At 36.4% G+C, this 18,647-nt stretch overlaps 1 protein-coding gene across 2 annotated transcripts in view; it reads left to right on the forward strand.

The window, feature by feature from the left end:
• SEMA3E (semaphorin 3E) overlaps positions 1 to 18,647 on the forward strand; it is a 147,164-nt gene that overhangs the window by 103,727 nt on the left and 24,790 nt on the right. For both annotated transcript variants that reach the window (XM_049814317.1, XM_049814319.1), the window contains 5 exons: positions 4,724 to 4,817; positions 12,096 to 12,215; positions 14,232 to 14,374; positions 17,091 to 17,205; positions 17,539 to 17,608. In XM_049814317.1, coding sequence (XP_049670274.1) covers positions 4,724 to 4,817; positions 12,096 to 12,215; positions 14,232 to 14,374; positions 17,091 to 17,205; positions 17,539 to 17,608 — 542 coding nt within the window. The remainder of the gene's footprint in view (positions 1 to 4,723; positions 4,818 to 12,095; positions 12,216 to 14,231; positions 14,375 to 17,090; positions 17,206 to 17,538; positions 17,609 to 18,647) is intronic.

Genomic DNA, 18,647 nt, shown 5'->3' on the forward strand with positions numbered 1-18,647 from the left:
GTAATGTCATTCTTACTCTAAGGTTGAATAACTCTGAGATCACAGCTAAGAATGAATTTTGTCCAGTGAGTTACAGTAATAGTGTATAGTTTAGCCAGTGTTAAAAACTATATTTACAAAATTCTGCACAGTCTCTCCCCACACTACTCTAAATATGATTTACTATCCCACTATATAAGTAACATGCACTTCTTAAAAAAACACACACACCCCAAAACAACGAAAAAAAGTACCAACCACAAAAAAGGCACAGATCTCCTGGAGAGCAGATCTTGGCTATACTGTTGGAGCATATGGACACACAAGTATGTAATTAAAGGTTCTGAAATGCTTTAAATTTCCTTTTAAAAAAATGCCAGTATGATATATTTTACTTTTGTGTTACCTGGAAAATAATAAAAACTGAAAGTGGAAAAAAAAAAACCTTACAGAAAATCAAATTATTTTTTGTCATAAAAATAATATCTTAGGAAAACCCAACCAAAGCCTCTATATTTTTAAGTCCCTGATTTGGTGAAAAGATACAACCATTGTATTAACATTGAGAATAGGCTTAGGTACTTTGCTGAATAGGAATGGAAGTAAGCATATGTTTTAAATTAATCACATGCATAAATGCTGTCCTGAACCAGAGCAAAGCAGCACTTGGCATTAGAGAAAGCAATTTTCTGCAACAAAAGTTAAATGCAGTCTTTAAATTTTAATGGCTCTGATTGACCTTTTCTTTCATTATTATTTATAGCCTACATTATTCTTCATTGTCTAAATTTATCAATTCATATCAAGTTAATGGGAAAATGCTTGATGCCCTTGGAAATATCTTCTATTTCTTTTTTAAATAAATTATTATTTTTATAATAGTTGAAAGTGTATTATGTTTCCTGAGTCATAGGTATCATAAATCAAACCCAGAACCCCATTTCTTTTCCCAAAGTACATGTAGAAATTTGTAAGTCCACTCCCAGCCCTCCATATGTGTTTTTGCATAATTTTTACCCTAACCACTGAAACGTGCCCGTAAAATAAATTGCAATGTTGAATTGCTGTGTTGGATAATCTGTGAGGAAACTGTCAGTTTTCTTCTGACATTTCTCAAGGGATTCCAGTGTCACAAACAGCAAGAAGGGTTAGAATTATGGTATTAGCCTTCAAAGCTGATTATTAATGTGTAACACTTATTTCATCTAAACTGGCATCCCGTGGAAGCTGACACATCTAACACCTGATGTTCAGTCACTTGCCTCAGTGATGGGAATAACTTATTGCAACCACGGAATATTTGGTATGCTGTCCTAAAAGGTGAAAGTGGAAAATCTCTCTCGGAAGAGTCATTGCTTACATTTTCAGTGACTTTTCAGACAGTTACATGCATCTGCAAGCATTTATGAGATACACATCCTGCTTTATGTCAAAACTGGTGAGATCCACTTAAAAACTTCTCCAAGTTGCACTGAAATCCAAATTTTTGTATACCTTCAGCGTTAGCATTAGATTATGTGTTTAAGCTACAATCTTTATTCAGGAATTCCAGCTGTTAAAATGTAGATAATGAAAGGATACTATGCGTACTGCTTAACATTTCCATGCCATGGTCATATGGTTAGCTGCTTTAAACACACTCCTGTCATGAAAGTTAAAAGAGATGGGTCTTTACCATTGATTATCTTTACCATTGATTTCATTCTGATTCTCAGGGGAATGGTTAACTACAGTAGCAGCTTTTTCATTGTGATAGTGTAATTTGGTGCACAGTGACACCAAATCCTTCCACATCATCTGGAAGCCTCCTATACCAGCCAAGTCTCCCTGGTCTGAGGATGGCTGGCATTTTACCAGGGGAAGACCTGAATATGAAGTGTGGTTTAATGATGCCCTGGTGGGATTACGTCTTGTCCTACAGCACAAAAAAATTCAGTTTCTATTCCCTATGCAGGATGAAATATGAGCCATACGCTACAAACCATGAAATACGGATAATACAATTTCTTCAAGTATTGCTTTGAAATAATTTTGTTTCCACACCTGATCACTTTACCTGAGTGTGTTGTTTCTGTAATCAGTTTTAAATTTGTTACTTTTTTCTTTCATGGGCAAGTCCATTTTTATTTTACTGTGGGGAAAAGTGAACAGAAAGCATTAAGACAAGGAAAAAATCTATTAAATTTTAACCCTCAGTTTATCTCTCCACTTACTTCTACATCTTTCTCTCTAAAAATTGTGGGTTTTCTTCTTTATTGAATTGATTCATTGACAAATAGTTTAGTTGAGATCCCAGAAGATAAACTTTTTCATGAGTAATTTTATTTTTAATATCTGATTAGAGAATAAATAACATCAGGCAGACTGTTTTTAGAAATATTTCCTTTACATCATATTTTATGACAATTATGACTCCCTAGCCCTTTTGCGTGGTTTCAGAAGGTTTTTCCTTCCCTTCCTGAGTTCACCTTACTCTTTTTTTTCCCTACTGTTGACCCAAAATATTATGGTATTTAGTTTTGAAAAATAGCTGGTATGTGATGTTTGAAAAGTAGGGAATGGGGCTGAGATTTCCACACACAGAGAAATATTTCTTCATTGTTTGACATTTACCCAACAGCAGAGGGGAACAGTTACTACTGATGGGCAATTGAAGCTGATACAGCAGAAAATAATATTCCTGCAGCACCAGTCTCTACTCAGGATGATTATTTTCTGCTGCATCAGCTTTAACATCAGGCACTAGTGTGCTAGGGTTAGGACAATACAGGAGCTTCTGGAGAGGTGAGATTCTGAATGCCTCGTTACCTTGTGAGTTTTAGGACCGTTAATTAAATTTTATATGGTTTTTGCTTGCCAGTTTTATTTTGGGATTTTTTTTTTTTTGCTTCAGGTAGACATGAAACAGATGTCTTATTTTTCCAGACCTGCATTCTGAGTTACATCCCGTTTTTATAGAAACTCTGTTGCTAATGGGAATCTTACTTTGCTTTGAAGTGGAGTGGGTTGTGACATATTCAGGGTTAACTGTTTTAAATGAAATGCATATAAATATTCAATTATTCATCAATGAGTGGGAAGTAACAGCTCTACAACTTTCCCACTTTGTATCTTTTCTTTCTGTCCTTTTTAAAAAAATATTTTTTATCATTATTGTCTTATCAGTTTTCCATCCCACGCAATGATGGTAGTATCTCTTCTGCTTCTTTGCTCCTTGTCTTTTTATGTTTTTTTTTAGGAGAGGATAACTGTCATGAGTGGAGCTACCTGAAGAGAACATTAGTTTTGCTCTGGGGGCAATCGCACTTCCTTGGGAATAGCAAGATTTGTAGGTTGTAGGATGGGATGGGTGGACATAGATGAGTCATCTGAAGGAGAGTGGGCAATAAAGCATTGCAGAGAGCAGACACATAATCATGTTTCTGTATCTCTCAAAAGCAAAACTTTCTAGGGACCGAGCTGCATGTGCTACAGCCCCCTAAAACTACATGAATATAGCCAACATAAGGAAAAAGGACCTGATATAATGACATAAGGACTAAAAGGACTACATATACTTTAAAAAGGACTACCAGGACATTTTTTTGTCCCGTCTAGATCTTTTCTGTGTGAACACTGAGTTATTCTAATAAATACCTGAAAAGTTAGGTCTAATAAAAGCTGATTTTTATGGTTAAAAAGCCTCTTGGACATCTTTGAGAATGTTTGCTGTAAGGGAGAGATCCAGGCAGATCCTCTTCAAAATTCTGGGGGACTTGGGGTCCTGTCACATGTAATGTTACACCTCAAAAAACATTTGTCTTAGTATATTAGCAGTGTGAAGCTGAGATTAGATTACTGAACAGGTAGGTTGCATTTATCCAATATATTGACATAATCTGCATTTCAGTAGACGTTTAACTGTTACACAGAACTGGAACTGCTAGACTATCAAAATGTTTACTAGTCACACACTTGATGGCTGGGTGGCTTTTTTTTTTATGAAGCTTTCATAGCTTTCTCTCTATTTGCCCTTTTATTCTCCCCCATCCCCATGTTTTGTGGTATGCTTTTTTGTTAATATATAAATCAAAAAATATTGTGCTGTCACTTGATATTTTAATCAGACATTAATGGGCTCTTTTGAGAAAGCTGGGACAAACATAGCACTGGAAACAAAAATTTAAATTGTAAGTTCTTTCTCAGCCTTTAAAGCCTTACACAGACAAATTAAACTAAGTTGCTGATATTGTTTTTATACTGATATTCTGTTAAATTCAATGCAGAAATCACATCTGCTCTGAAAACCATAACTGGAGATTCATTCCTAAACATACTTTTATGAAGAAGATATATAAACATCTCAAAGCTACCAAGAGAAGATAACACAGCATGATATATTTAACAACTACTGGAAAAAAAAATGTTTAAAGGGGGAAACACATTCCATAGCTGGATATCTATTTAATGTTTAGATAATTTGGAGAAAAGATAGAGGAATCTTTACTCCCTACTCCCACAGAACTGAAATAAGTGCAATTTTAGTGCATATTCTACTGATTCTTTCAGGGCAGTGCACACACGAAGGTGATTTGTAGAAACCCAGAGAATTTTTACTAGTACATCAGTAAGTAACTGTAATTGTGTTTTCTCCCTAATGAAGTCAATCTGTTACAAAGGTATAGCAAAATTAAAGCTCGTCTCTCAGGACATTTTTCTCTGCCTGTAGGGTTTACGCTGTTTTCTGTGATTTTTGTTTTTAAAGGATCATCTGTTTCAACTGGAATCGCACAAATTTGAGAGAGGACGAGGCAGGTGCCCTTTTGACCCCAGTTCTTCCTTCACCTCGATCTTAATTGGTAATGATCTTTATGTCACAAGCTTCCCAGTCTTGTCAATCTGTCATTCTGAGCCTTTCTTCAGCACACCAAAGTGTTGTCAGTCTTCCATTGCAACTTTCCACATGTCAGACTTAATCCTCATGGTGCTGCCCACATTAACACTGCATCCGAGGCAGCATTAACTCCAGCGAGGGTGTCTCGCTGAAGTGAGTAGATGTTATATGACACGTGCCATCCTGAAGAGGTAATTGATTGTTGTGTAATTTTGGAAACAATACTTTCCTGCTTTCCTTCAAAGCAAAGCAATATGTCTAGCTTAGTCTTTTACACCACTGAGACAAATACACAAAATTTACTATATTTCATCTACTGAGATGTAAACTGAGAAGCAAGCATCTTGTAAAAATGTGAATTTAACTGTTTTTATATGAAGCATTTATTGTTTATATAAATTACAGCTTTTGAGATCAAAATAGATTTTTTTTCAATGTCACCTTCTAACAAAACCATGCAAAACTGGTGATTCTCTGTTAGGAGAGTTGATCTTATACTCGACAGTTATAAAAATAGATTTCAGCCTTAAGTCCTGCAGTGCCAGAAAGCTGTGCTGAGATAGCGCTCCTCTGTGCCTTGCTGGTAAGTATATCACTGTAGGGCTGGGACCTTTGAAGTTGTAGTATAGCAAACCATATGTTTTTTCCTCTGTGATGTTTTCCTGAAAACATTTTGTGAGATCAAGCAAACACAGTCTTGGCAATATTGTAGTACATTGACTAAAAATAGACTGGAACAGCAGGTAAAGGGTGAAAGCTAGATGCATTTAGGGAGTAACACAGTGACTTCTGGGTTTAGAAAACATAAATAAGATGAAAACTGAGCATTCAGAAGGAATAGTTATTAAAAGAAAGAGCTAGAAAAAAGAAGCTAAAGATGGAATAAATTTTCAACTTTTCAAGGATAAAGGAGTTAGAGGATTTTAAGATCCTTTGATATTTACATTTGACTTCAAATCTTAAAATCAGACAGCTAAAGTCTTTGATTATTAAGCACAATGATATAGCTCACCCATGGTGGTGAGGAGGTATTGTTCATGAGTGACAGATGTATTTTTATGCTCTAGGTTTATTTGTCCTTTTACATTAACAAATTACTTACAAAAAGAATATTTATGAGTAATGCCAAATCTTTCAAACTGCAGCAATTCATCAAAATATTGTTCATTTCCATTAAGAAAAAATCACAGCTTGAATTCCTAAGAGTTATTGGGTTTAGAAGTCAAGAAAGAATCAGAAAAAATTGCTGTATTTTGACTGACCTTCCAAAATCCATGAAGCACAGATTGTTACGCTTCTCTTCCACCCTTATTTCTAAATTGTTTCTACAGTTTTTAACAGATTCCAGTCTTAGCTTCGCCTGGGAACAAAGACTTATCCCATGGAATTTGCTGTAGGCCTGAAACCTCATGGTCTAATCCTAAAGTCCTTCTCAACCTTTCCTCAGACAGAACTAAGTAAATAAATTAACCTGATCATGTTCCCACTGTGAGATCAATGTGAATTTTATTTGCTTAAATGGAAGCCAGATTGTACCACTGAGCACTTCAAGACTAATGGTTGGTCCTTGTGTTTCTGGCCTATTCATTAGTTTGCCTGGATTATGGGAGGTCCTATGGATCCTCACAGTTTCATCTGAAAGAGAAATCCTTTAAATAAGCCCTTCTCTGATAAATGCTGATCAGAGTCTTGGACATCCACTGACAAAAACTTACAAAATCAACCTCACAAAGCTAACAATTCTGTAATGTGGCAAGATTAACGGGAGAAAATAATATATTTTGTCAGATCACTGATACAACACCAAAAACCAGACAAACTTTCACCTCTTCATCATAACTAAGATGACCTGAGAAAGGTATTTAGAGGCTGTTTTTATAGGCCTCCATTGGGAAGTCCATATTTTCAAGTGATCACAGAATGATATTTTAAAAGCATAAGAGAATTCTTCAGAGTTTATTATTTTATTTATGCTTTTATATTTTTATACTGTTGGAATTAAAAACTTCCAACGCTTAGAAAAATATCGTAAAGAAGTTTTTATCCGCATGTATTCTACGTATTCTACTAACTTCTACTAACCAGAGGCACACAGCTTACAGAATAAACAGAATTAATGCCGGTCCTTAGACTTCAGAATGTATATCCTTTATCTCTGTAGGTATCCATTTGAAGAGGGTAGAAGACATAGATGCCAACATGGTGAATATTACAGAATCTTTTAATTGAGACCTCTAATGTCAACCGCACTCTGAAGGAAGGGATGCTCCTTCATTCACCTGAGCCCTGATTCCAGCTCATGGTGGCCATGACCCCATGACAGGACATGAAAATTGCACCATGCACCCTCCAGGACTGGTCTTCCAGTCTTTCCTCCAATGTTTGGAAGTTCCCTTCTTCTTCATGCACTCCGGTTTTCTTAGAAAGTGAAATCTGCTCCTGGTATGGGGTCAACGTGCCCTTGGGGGCTACAGCCCAGAGTTGCCTCCACTCTCCTATGTAGGTTCAGCCAATGTGCATGTCCTTGAAAAGGCTTTATGCAAACCTGTTAGCAAAACCTTTCACATCCCAGCATCCTCCTCTTCCTCACTAAACAATTCAAAACCTGTTTCCACCTCTGAAACTCACATTAACACAGCAGCCTACACCAGTGCGGCTATTGAGTAACAGAGAGGATTAGACTAACAAGGAAAGTTTACATACCTCTGCAAAAAGTTTAAAAGCTTTTAAAAATCTTGATCTTGAAAGATCACTTGCACGGTTACTAATTAGAACCAGATTTAGCTAGATTAATTTAGGAAGAAAGAGAATCTCTTGTTCTGTATCTCTTCACGTATTTCAACACATCAGTTAAAATACCCACTTCAAGAAAAAAATAGTTCGTGACTTGGCTTTAAAACTAAATATCCATGCTGTCATAAGTTTTATTGCAGGTTATCTGACCCAGTGGTAAAGTAGCTTGTGATGAATTCCTCAATTTATGAACAATTAACTTCTAGCAATTTATTGTCAGCATCAGGAAACAGAAGAAATGTTGGATGGCAGACAGGCTGAATAAAATGTGTATGTTTAGATAAACAGCATATAAAACTTTTGGACTTCGATTTCTAATGAACTCTCCCATCTGCTTTCAATAGCCAAAATTATTTTTGATATCAGATCATGCACACTGATTAACTTAGACCACTCTAGCTCTTGAAAGCTGAGAAATTAGTTTATGTCTATGTTTCGTTACCTGCAATATATCACAAGCAAGTGGTGAAAACCTAAAATACATTTGAATATGTTTTTCTTTACAGAGAACCCTTTCTGATAATAACTTCTTTTACAGTTTTTAGAGTTTTTACAGTTTTACAGGTTTTACAGTTTTAAAACAGTTTCATGTATTTTTGTCTTTTCTTTTACACTAAATAATGAACTAAAATAAATGCATTTTCTCTCAAAACAGAAGACAGAATACTTGAGAGACAAACAGAAAATACAATTATACAGGGGAAGTTTACCAGCTAAACAATAGCTAATTTATTTTGAATTTGGTTTTTTTCCTACTGTGAAAAGTATCACTTGCTAAAAATGTGAATTGGTATTCTGATTTTAGTTGTCATGTGAGTAACAACTGGCTGACAGTCAAAGAAATGCATGAAAGGTGCTGTGGCTAGTCCACTTTGTAGAAACTGATATAATGGAGATTTTACACAAAAAGGACTACTGATGAATAATAGCTTGCATTTGCATTACCTTCCAATTGGAAGCAGGTACACAAAACATGCCAGTAATAAATGAAGGAAACCCACTTCTAAGGAGGAAGCAGCCTATATATAGAAATCCCTTGTATATATTAAGTTTTTTAAATTAAATCACATGCTTCAATCTGTTTTACTTTAAGGGTTGTCATCTAGGAAATCTTGGTTTTAGAAAAAAAGGTTTGTATTTGGTTATGTTAATATTTTGCTCTGAGCAAAGGACAAAAAATAAACATGTTTTTTAAGTGGTCCCGACTGAACTTTGATGTATTTGTTTGCTTGAAAAGAATGCTAGTGAAAAAATGTTCATGTGTCACTTGAGCTAAAACTGATTTTTGAGGTCCATGGGATTTTTTGTTTGTTTGTTTAAATAAGGAAAGAAGTTTCTATTCTTGTTCTAGCAGAATTAACCAGGCTGTGTTAAAACTTAAATTTTAGCAATTTGCAAATACATGTGAAGCTGAGGGTAGACTGGAAGAGAGGAGGAGTGGTGAAGGTCTTGTGAAACTGCTCAGTTGATTTTCACTGGAAGATACTAGTTTGTCAGCGTGATGTGCAGCAGTACAAAACCCTGCAACCAAGGCGGGAGTGAGCTGATATGTAGTAGTAGTTTTTCAATGGAGGAGAAAAGAGTAGGAATCTTGCCAGGATTTTTCAAACCTCAACCTCAGGTTGTCTCTAAATCTAGAATTAGTCTGCACCTCTAAAAGCCTAGCAGTGTTCAAAACTTGTAACATGGATTTAAAGGATATGCAAAAGACTACTGAAGAGGAAAAGAGAAGATCCTTTTAATGTCAAAAGTGCAAAAGATCTCAGAATTATGTTGAATGTTCTTGTACGGAGGTCTTTGTCAGTCACACTTATCAGTATTGCCTCATTGCTTTCCTTAGGCGAGGTGACCTGTCTGCTCACACTTGGTACTTGTCTTATGTTTAGTTTAGTAACATTTCAGGGTAAAAATCAGATTTAATTTCTGTATCTGTGCAATATCTTTCACGGAACAATATCCACCCAAAACTGGAACATCCATTTTTTCTGCCTCAGGATCTCACAGATAAAATCAGTGATAACTTCTTCACTATATGGTAGAATGCCATACCAGCAGGTTGGTTACATATACTAACATTTTATACCTATGTCAAACAGAAGGTATAGGCTTCATATCCAAACTTCTGAACATCTGGACTTATAAATGTCAAACCTGATCACTAGCAATATGTGATGAATCGTTTACCCTGTACTGATGCACTTTCCAAGATTCATGATGGTGCTGAAAGGATAAAAGCATCACATTTTGTATTACACATCATCACAATTAAAAAAAAAAAAAAAAAAAAAAGCCAGTCTGAGGTAATTCTCCAATGGAATTCTTAAAGGGGGATTTATGACTAGTATAACACATTAATGAGGGTTGTGAAGATTGTTTGGAACATTATTCAGACACTGTCAAATCCTGTTGTTTAAGTAGCTCTGTGTTGTTTAAAAAGTAAAGCTATTAGTTTTGGGTAACCTTAACTTCTACTGATGCTATAATTTATACTCTAATTTTCATTTCACTAAATCATGACCATGTATTTTACAAGGCAATATGCATTCTTTATATGGTGAAGCCTAAGGCAAAACTAAGCTCAGCTCCAAACTGAACCAGGCCCAGCTGCCAAACTATAAACCTTTCAGAATCATTATTCAGGCTTTTAGTATCATTCAATGCATATATATCTCTTAAGAGAAACAAAATTCACACTTTGAGGGAGACCAACAAGCAAAATTCTTGGTTTTGGTAGTATCCTTTATAAATGCCAGTAAATGTTTTCTGAATGGATCAATCGTTTATTTTGATTAGGGGGTAGGAAGCCGTGTCACTGAAACCTCCACTCAAATTAGCCACCAACTGGAAATAATTTATTTCCCTCTTGTGCAGTTTGTCCTGCTGTGTTATTTTCTAACATAAGGATGCCACCTAGTGACAATAACTGAATGCTTCTTAAATTGGGCCTAAAAAATTTCTAATAAAGTCCACAAGGATATGAAACCTCTTATTCTTAATGCTTGCTCAGTTAAGGGGAACTGCACCCATGCATAACTAAAAGGTAGAATTATTGATGGTATTTCACTAAAGTAAAATATATCCAATATCACAATTTTAGACAGGTCAGATAGAGATAGGCTGGATTTTTTAACGTATGTATGATCCAGTTATACCAAACTACATATGGACTTTCAACAGTTACTGGAAATCAGCATATTATTTCTAATATTTTCCTATTCTTGCTTAATTTGTGAATGCCACTTAAAGCCTTTGAAAATGGGACCCAATTTCTGGTCCCATAAATTTTTCAGGAAATACTCATCACCAGTTATGCAGGATGGATGAGATCTCAAGTCCTGTCCCCACTTCGTGAACATTTTAAGAATATGAAAACAAGTTATTGCTGGACCAGAAAAAAAAATAGGCTGGTTTTCTCTGTCCACTGAACACCTAAGCCCCTCAGCCAGCAACTTATACCCAAACTGTAGTTACGTCAGGCAAAGTGGAACAGCTCCAGTAGGCTGGCTGGAAACCCCCCTCAGCCTAATAAAACATGTGCTTGTTTATAGAAATCACTTCTAAAGTAGCAGGTACTGCTTCTTATCTCATCAACTGGGGAGATAACTGCATCCAGCCCTGCAGTATTTTCAGCATGTGCTTCACTAATGAATCTTTTTTTCAGCCATGTTTTGCGCAGAGCCAAATCTGATAACTATGCTCAGGAAACACTGCCCTGTTTGGGGTCCAGTCTGTGGCTTCAGCCATGGTTTAGCCTCGAGCTGTATCCATGCAGTGTAGCCCAAATCACTGGTTCGGTGCAGCTATCGCTATTCTTTTCCTTAGCACTGCATCCTCCGAAACCTGCTGCTGCATGTTCATCCCTTTTTCTGGCTCCTGTTATTTGTGGTTCTTCATAAACCCAACACGTCCCTTCCAGTTCTGGGACCAAGCAATTTGTTGTTTCTCATTAGCAAGACCAGGGCACGTCTGGAAGTGCTCAGAAGCAAACCACTGGTCAGAGCCTTCGCAGTGGTGAAAATTTAGGGTCAGTGTCTCCAGGGCCAGGCACTAACTGAATGACAGCGAGACCTTTGAACTCAGGTGCCTGATGTGGCCGATGTTACTGTGGCAGATGTGGTTAGATGTTAATTTAATGCCTTCATGTTTTGCGTGTGAATCTATCCCGAAGTCACTAAGTCAGTTTTGAAAATGAGGCCAAACCCAGGGATGAAATTTAAAATTCTTGTCCTTGTGCTGTTCCAACTGTAAATGTTGCAGTGCTGGCTGGAACGATGTCCATATACTCTTTAGACTATATGTAACTTAGTGACTCACCTTCTTACCTGAATTTGAGCAAATACTAACAAGCCATGTTTACAATGCAGTTCCTATCATATGCAATGAAAATAATACGTAGAGCATTACCAAATCATTTTGTTTTGGTTTGGTTTTTTTAATGTATGATCTGCAGGTGGTGAACTTTTCACTGGTCTCTACAGTGACTACTGGGGAAGAGATGCTGCTCTCTTTCGCACCATGAATCGCATGGCCCATCTCCGAACGGAACCCGACAGTGAGCGCTTGTTGAAAGGTATGGGAAGGAGTAGAAGGAGGAACCAGAGGTGTTTCAGATGACTAGACAATTTCTGTTTAACCAGAAATTAAAAAGATATTGTTCATGCATATGTATATACATTTGGAGAGGAATTTGTTTAAACTATCTCTTTTGCATGAAATTTTTCATGAACCCCCTGCCAGGATGAACAAGTTAAAATCTTTACTTTGATTACATATTGGATTTAACAAGCAGAACTTTAAAAACCTTCATTTTTCACTTTAAAAATTTATTTTAATTTATACTCTGAATATTCTATACTCTTTCATGATATGCCAGATATAATTCAAATAATATTTTAAAATTCTCTCTTTAATTAATGGGAGCTTCTAAATAGAACACAGTACTCTTTTTTTCTCAGTGAGATCATTTTGTCTTTATGTTGCAATAAAACAACTCAATCTTTGCCAAGTTGTGTACTAAAGAGATATCAAGCAATAGCGCAAAATAATAAACATATGATGATCATACAGTTAAATGAAATAAAAAGTTAAAGCAGGTGATTTTAAAGAAGAAATTAACATATTCCACAAGAAAAATACTGAGAAAAATCATGTGCTGGGAAATTTAGAATTTGTTTCATACTCTTCAATGTGAAATGTAACTGAATTTCAAAGTGTTGAAATTTCTGTGAAATGGAGAGTCAGGATCTTGATTTGCTTTGCTCCCAAAGTATTGCAATATTTCATCATAAAAGTGACAAAATTACTGCTAATGTTTGGCAAGGAGAGTCAATAATTGCCTTTTATGGTGATTCATATGGTGAGCATCATCTCTTCAGTGAAAGGACATTGAAGTTTTTTCTCTTAAATTTCAAGGAAGTTTTCCCCTGAATCAGAAGAGAGAAAATAGTTCTGCTGCATATTTCTTCCTACACAAGTATGGTCTAAAACTTGAATTAAATACTCTTTTTTTTTAAAAAAAAAAATGTTTAGAACATTCTTACATCTGCTTTAAGTCCAATACTTAGAACCTTGCTGAACTGAGTGTTTAGACTGGATCTGTATGGATAGCAACAGTCAGGTGGATATGCAGGTGAACTTTCTCCTCTTCTCTCTGGAAGATTTCATTTTTTTAGATACAGAATTCTCAAGCTTTGCTTTTCATTTTGTCTATACTTGAAATTTAATTTTGCAGAAAGGCAATATTTTAAAATCTCTATTAAAAAAACTTCAGAAAATTAGCAAGTGCTGTATCAATGTCTTCAAATGCAATGACTGTTTTCATAGGACAGGAAGTTAGAAAATATTTACAGTACCCACTGCTTCTTAAGAAATCGTACTAATTGTACGAATGACATTCTCATTTAAAGAACTTGTAAAAACTTTGCTACAATTCAGTGAGATGAAACCATTCACAGTTCTGTTTGGTGTGGGGTTAAAAGGTATACAGGCATGGACTGAAGTCTGAACTTAGGTTTCAACTTTGCAGCAAAATGTCAAAACAGGAAAAAATTTAGAAGGTTTTTATTTCCTGACAAAGATACACAATGCATCTTCTGTCTATGAAGATATATGTTCATATATCATCTATTAGGTGAACTACCAGAGATTTTTCTATATCTAAAAGGCCATTTGTCTGAAGTTGACATTCCTACACCTGGTTTGCATGAGATCAGAGACTGTTATGTGAATATTAGTGCCAGGTTTTAGCCTAATCCAAATTAAAATATATAAACCCCAGAGAATGGGACTGGAAAGAGGTCTTTTTCTTGCACACATACAAGGGAATATTGATTTGTGAATTGGAGCTATAAAAATAGTTTGACATTAATGTATTCCACATGTTCTATAGATATCCACCCACAAAAAAAAAAAAAAAAGATATTTTTTTTTCCTATCACCCTATTCCCCTTAGGTAGCTCTGTGACTGACAGATCCCTGATTCTTTAATTTTATTTTTTCTTTGCTACCAGCTGATTTTAAGGATTGAAAAAGTAAGAGAAAGTTTTAATAAACTTGAATTCCAATTCATTTTTGTTTTCTTTTAAAGAACCAAAATTCGTTGGCTCATACATGATTCCTGACAATGAAGACCACGATGATAACAAAGTATATTTCTTCTTTACTGAAAAAGCATTAGAGGCAGAGACAAGCACTCATGCCATATATACTAGAGTGGGACGCGTATGTGCGGTAAGATCCTTTTTCTGATTCCCCAGCTAAATGAAAAAAAAGCATGCTGATTTCTTTCGTCCTTCTTGCCCAGGCAAAAATGGCATCTGTTAATGTATGTGGGAGTAAGTTATAGGTCTGAATGATAACCTACATCTCAATAGCCTCAAGCATTAGAAAATTCAAAAGCGATTCAAAATCTGGGCTTGAAGCCGAATTTTGCTGAGAGAAGGGCAAAGTTCAGAAATCTTGTTATTCTACTCCACCTCTCTTTGTGCTGATATGTGGTAACAGTAATAGCAATTGCCCACAGGACTCTCTTACATCCATATTCTCAATTCAGATCAAGGCTCCAATGCCCTTAGTACTGGCTCTGGGTCCAGGGCCTCTTGTAGCTCCCACAGCTGACGTAAATTGATGTCCCTTCACATTCCTGGTGAGAGGACCAGCCCAGCCACCAGTCCTCTCTGACATTCCCTCTCGCCTTCCTATTCAGTCAGCAACGAGCAGACTTAACTCGCCTGCGTTTGTGCAGGGTCGATGGCTACCCTGTCAGTCAGCTGGATAGGACCAGAGGCAATGGGAAAAGATTGAAACACATGAAATTCCACCAGAATGTAAGAAAACATTTTTTTACTGCCGGGGTTGTTGAACACTGACAGAGGTTGCCCAGAGTCTTCATCCTTGGAAATATTCAAAACCTGACTGGCCATGGGGCTGAGCAATTTGCTGAGCAACTTCCTCAAAACAACTTACTTTGAGCAGAGCGGTTGGACTAGATGATTTCCAAAGGTCCCTGCCAAATTCAACTGTTCTGTGATTATGTAAATTTTGAAAACCTCTTTTGATGCAAGAACAATAGGAGGGGTGCAATGTCAACCACCTATAGAGTGCTTTATAAATAGTAGCTAATGAATATTTTCATCTCTCATTCCTCTTCTTCTCAGCAGCAAGTAAGGAAAATTGTGCAGCTAGGAAACTAGAACAAAGGATGGAATTGTCCAGCCAATTGTTATCACAGCCAGGCATAAGGTTTACCAGAAGGAACAGAAAAGTCACAAGGAAAGACCTTGCTTCCCTCCACTGCCCTGCACCATTACCCATTCCCCACTCAGGCTGTGCTCCTGGTGTGTTGATCCCATCTCTTTTTGGCTCCTTGCTCCCCACCCCCCCCCGCCCAAGAAGGAGATCTCGGGCAGTTGCTGGAGAGGAGCACTGTTAACATACGATCTCTCAGATTAAGCTGCCCATAATTCCTTTCTATTAATTGAACTACGGTAAGGCTAATGAGAGGAGCTCTCCCATTCCCATTGGGACTACATCTGCTTGATTAAAGGAAGGAAAAAGAAGTTTATTTCTTAGCATCTGATTTTGTTTCTGAAAAATATTGCATTCCCCCTCCTAACTGTAGGGGCTACATTCCTAAAACTATTGGGCAAAGAGCAAGATACAATTTAAAAATCTTCTGTCACCTCAACGTATAGTATATGTCACGTATGCTCACCAGCATACTACCTATTAAAATTTCTTAAGGAGAACTTATGTATAACTTAAAACATCTGAAGTATGCAAAGTACCAAATTGCAGCCTAAAACACTAATGTTCACAAAGTCAGTTGGCTCTCTGAATTCGAGCCTGCATCAAGATCTGAAGTAGAGTTCTTTGGCCTATGTTCTGGTAGATGTCTGAACAGATTATTTTAATAGTTCCCTGTAGTCTGAAATATATCCACCTGAGTGTCTTTTCTCCAGCCATGGGTTAAACCAAAATCCAACAGACCTTTCTCTTCCACTTGTCCAAAACTCCAAATCCTTTATCATCTGGACATTAACTTCACAGCCGTATGCTATAATTCAAATTTGATTTAAAGAATAAAAATATAGTTAGCTGTCTTTTTTTTCCCAGCTTTTAAATTTTCATCTGAGCTGTAACAGATTTTGCAACACAGAGGCACCTACTCTGTATATTTCTACTTTTCTCAGGAAAAGAGATGTCTGTTTTTGTAAGATCTCAATGTGGAGCTGAGGAGATAAATTAATTTCAGTAGTTTAGAATGAAGGTGTGAGAGTTTTGCAAGCCTATTACAGAGCCTTCAACACTAAGTTACACAGCCTACCTGAATGTAAGGTCATAGCTTTGAGGATGCTGCCCTAAGGTTACAGAATCTGATTACTAAGTAGTAGTAAATGCCCCCTTTTCTTGACAGTCCAGCAGTTGCAATAATAAGAAAAAGATGAGACAGCTATAGCAAATCAGGAATTATTTAAAGTTGTGGAGAATTTATTAGAACACCACGTAGAGACACTTGCCCCAGATTTGCCCCAGCTGTACCAGCTCTATAGATAGATATAGGGCATCAGTTTCCAAACGTGTTGGTCTAACCCTGCACTGAGCTCCTGAAGCAAAACTAAACTTTGCTAATATACTCAGTACACCCAGTTAACAAAAACGAGATATAAAAAAGCTTTATAACAGCTGTGTAGTTAAAACTATCCATGGATGCAGTACAGAATTAAAAAATTCTTATAAACCCACAGGTCTTAATGAGACCTGAACTTGATCAGTGCAATCCTACTTGAAAACTGACTCCAGAGAAATAGTACTAGTAATAGACGTGGTTTGAAAATGCATGCTTTTGACATTAAAAGATACAATGAGCAGCTAATTCAGCAGAGATGTTTGTGCTTCTAGACTTACTCATTCAAATTACCATCAGCATTTGTTTCTCTCTACGCAGAATGATATGGGAGGCCAGCGAATGCTCGTGAATAAATGGAGCACTTTCCTCAAAACCAGGCTAGTTTGCTCTGTGCCTGGGAGAAACGGAATTGATACGCATTTTGATGAATTAGGTAAATATGCTAGACTGCAACAAACTTAGAACCGTCATACAAAACACACACTTTCATGATAACACATGTTACTGTCAAATATTGTACTTGCATTCATTAACAGGGAATGGTTGTTAGTGTTCTGATCCAATGTATATGAAGTTCTATACATATGGAGCTGACTATCAGTTATGCCTTATTGCATTGTTTTTAAAGATTGCTTTTAAAATCTGCATAATATTAAATAGCATATATGAGTAAAATAGGACTACACTTTTAACAAGCAATGAAGTTGCTCGTTTGGGGCTGAGAAAAGTAGTTTGCTACCAATAACATTGCATTTAATTTTTACAGAGGATGTCTTTTTGCTGCAAACTCGGGATAACAAAAATCCAGTGATATTTGGCCTCTTCAACACTACAAGGTAAACAGCTAGAAGAAATAATAGCAGCAATAGAGGAATGTTTGAACAGCCTATTGAAAGATAGACACTGCATGATAAATATCCCTTAGCAAATACATAGTAAGCAGTTTAATCCCTGTTCTATTCACAATGGGCTTCCTTGTTAATGTCAAAACTGCTCTATGACACTTAGGGGCTTGAAGTCTCATTCAATGATCCAGTCTATCTGGCTCATAAATTAATTAAATGTTTCTCTGCTTGAAAATTTCCTAGTGTCGAAGTATGTGCACTCCTGCATGCTTATAAAAGCAGCTTATCAGAGCCTTCTGTCTTCCTTTAAGAGATCCACTGTAATTCAAGTTTAAGTAGGTAGCAGCTTAAATTCCTACTAACTTCTTAGTGAAGCCTAAAACACCAGCTGTGGTGTTGCTGGCAGCCTCATTTTCCACTGCAGCCCAGTTCAAGTGCAAGCACGCAGTACCTGTTTCTTGGACATCAACTGTTAGTTTAGGATGTAACTGGTAGAGAAGAGTAACTGTGCTTTTGCCACTATTTTTCTCTCCTGAATTTTTGGGTTTTTTTTTCATATAAAGCAAGGCAGATCTGGTCCTCTAGGGATGCAGGTACCTAGCATTTCCTACTGGCTTCCTATGCCAATAGAGAAAGGTGGGCACCTAATTAAAATGGTCTGGATCATCTTCTAGAGTCTTCAGAGATAACTTCTTTGTAGAGAGCACGCTTTAAAAAAAAAATTAATTGCTTCTCCGGAACTAAATGAATAAAATTTAAAAGTAAAAAAGATACTTTTATATGGATTGATCTACATAGAGCGATCTTGATGTTCTAACTAATAACACCAACCAACATTCCCACTCAATATAAAAAAAACTCTGTTCATTTCAGTCAGCATTGGATGATTCCCATCTTTCCAAAGAAACAACAGGAAAAATCTTAGAGAAAAATGGTAAACTTTTTAAGTCACTAATGAAAGACATATAAGACCTGAGTTGAGTTTGCTGTGCTTCCTCTGTGTTTATAAACAAGTAACTTAAAGCCAGTG

Source organism: Accipiter gentilis, chromosome 11, assembly GCF_929443795.1.
Source record: "Accipiter gentilis chromosome 11, bAccGen1.1, whole genome shotgun sequence".
Lineage (NCBI taxonomy): Eukaryota > Metazoa > Chordata > Aves > Accipitriformes > Accipitridae > Astur > Astur gentilis.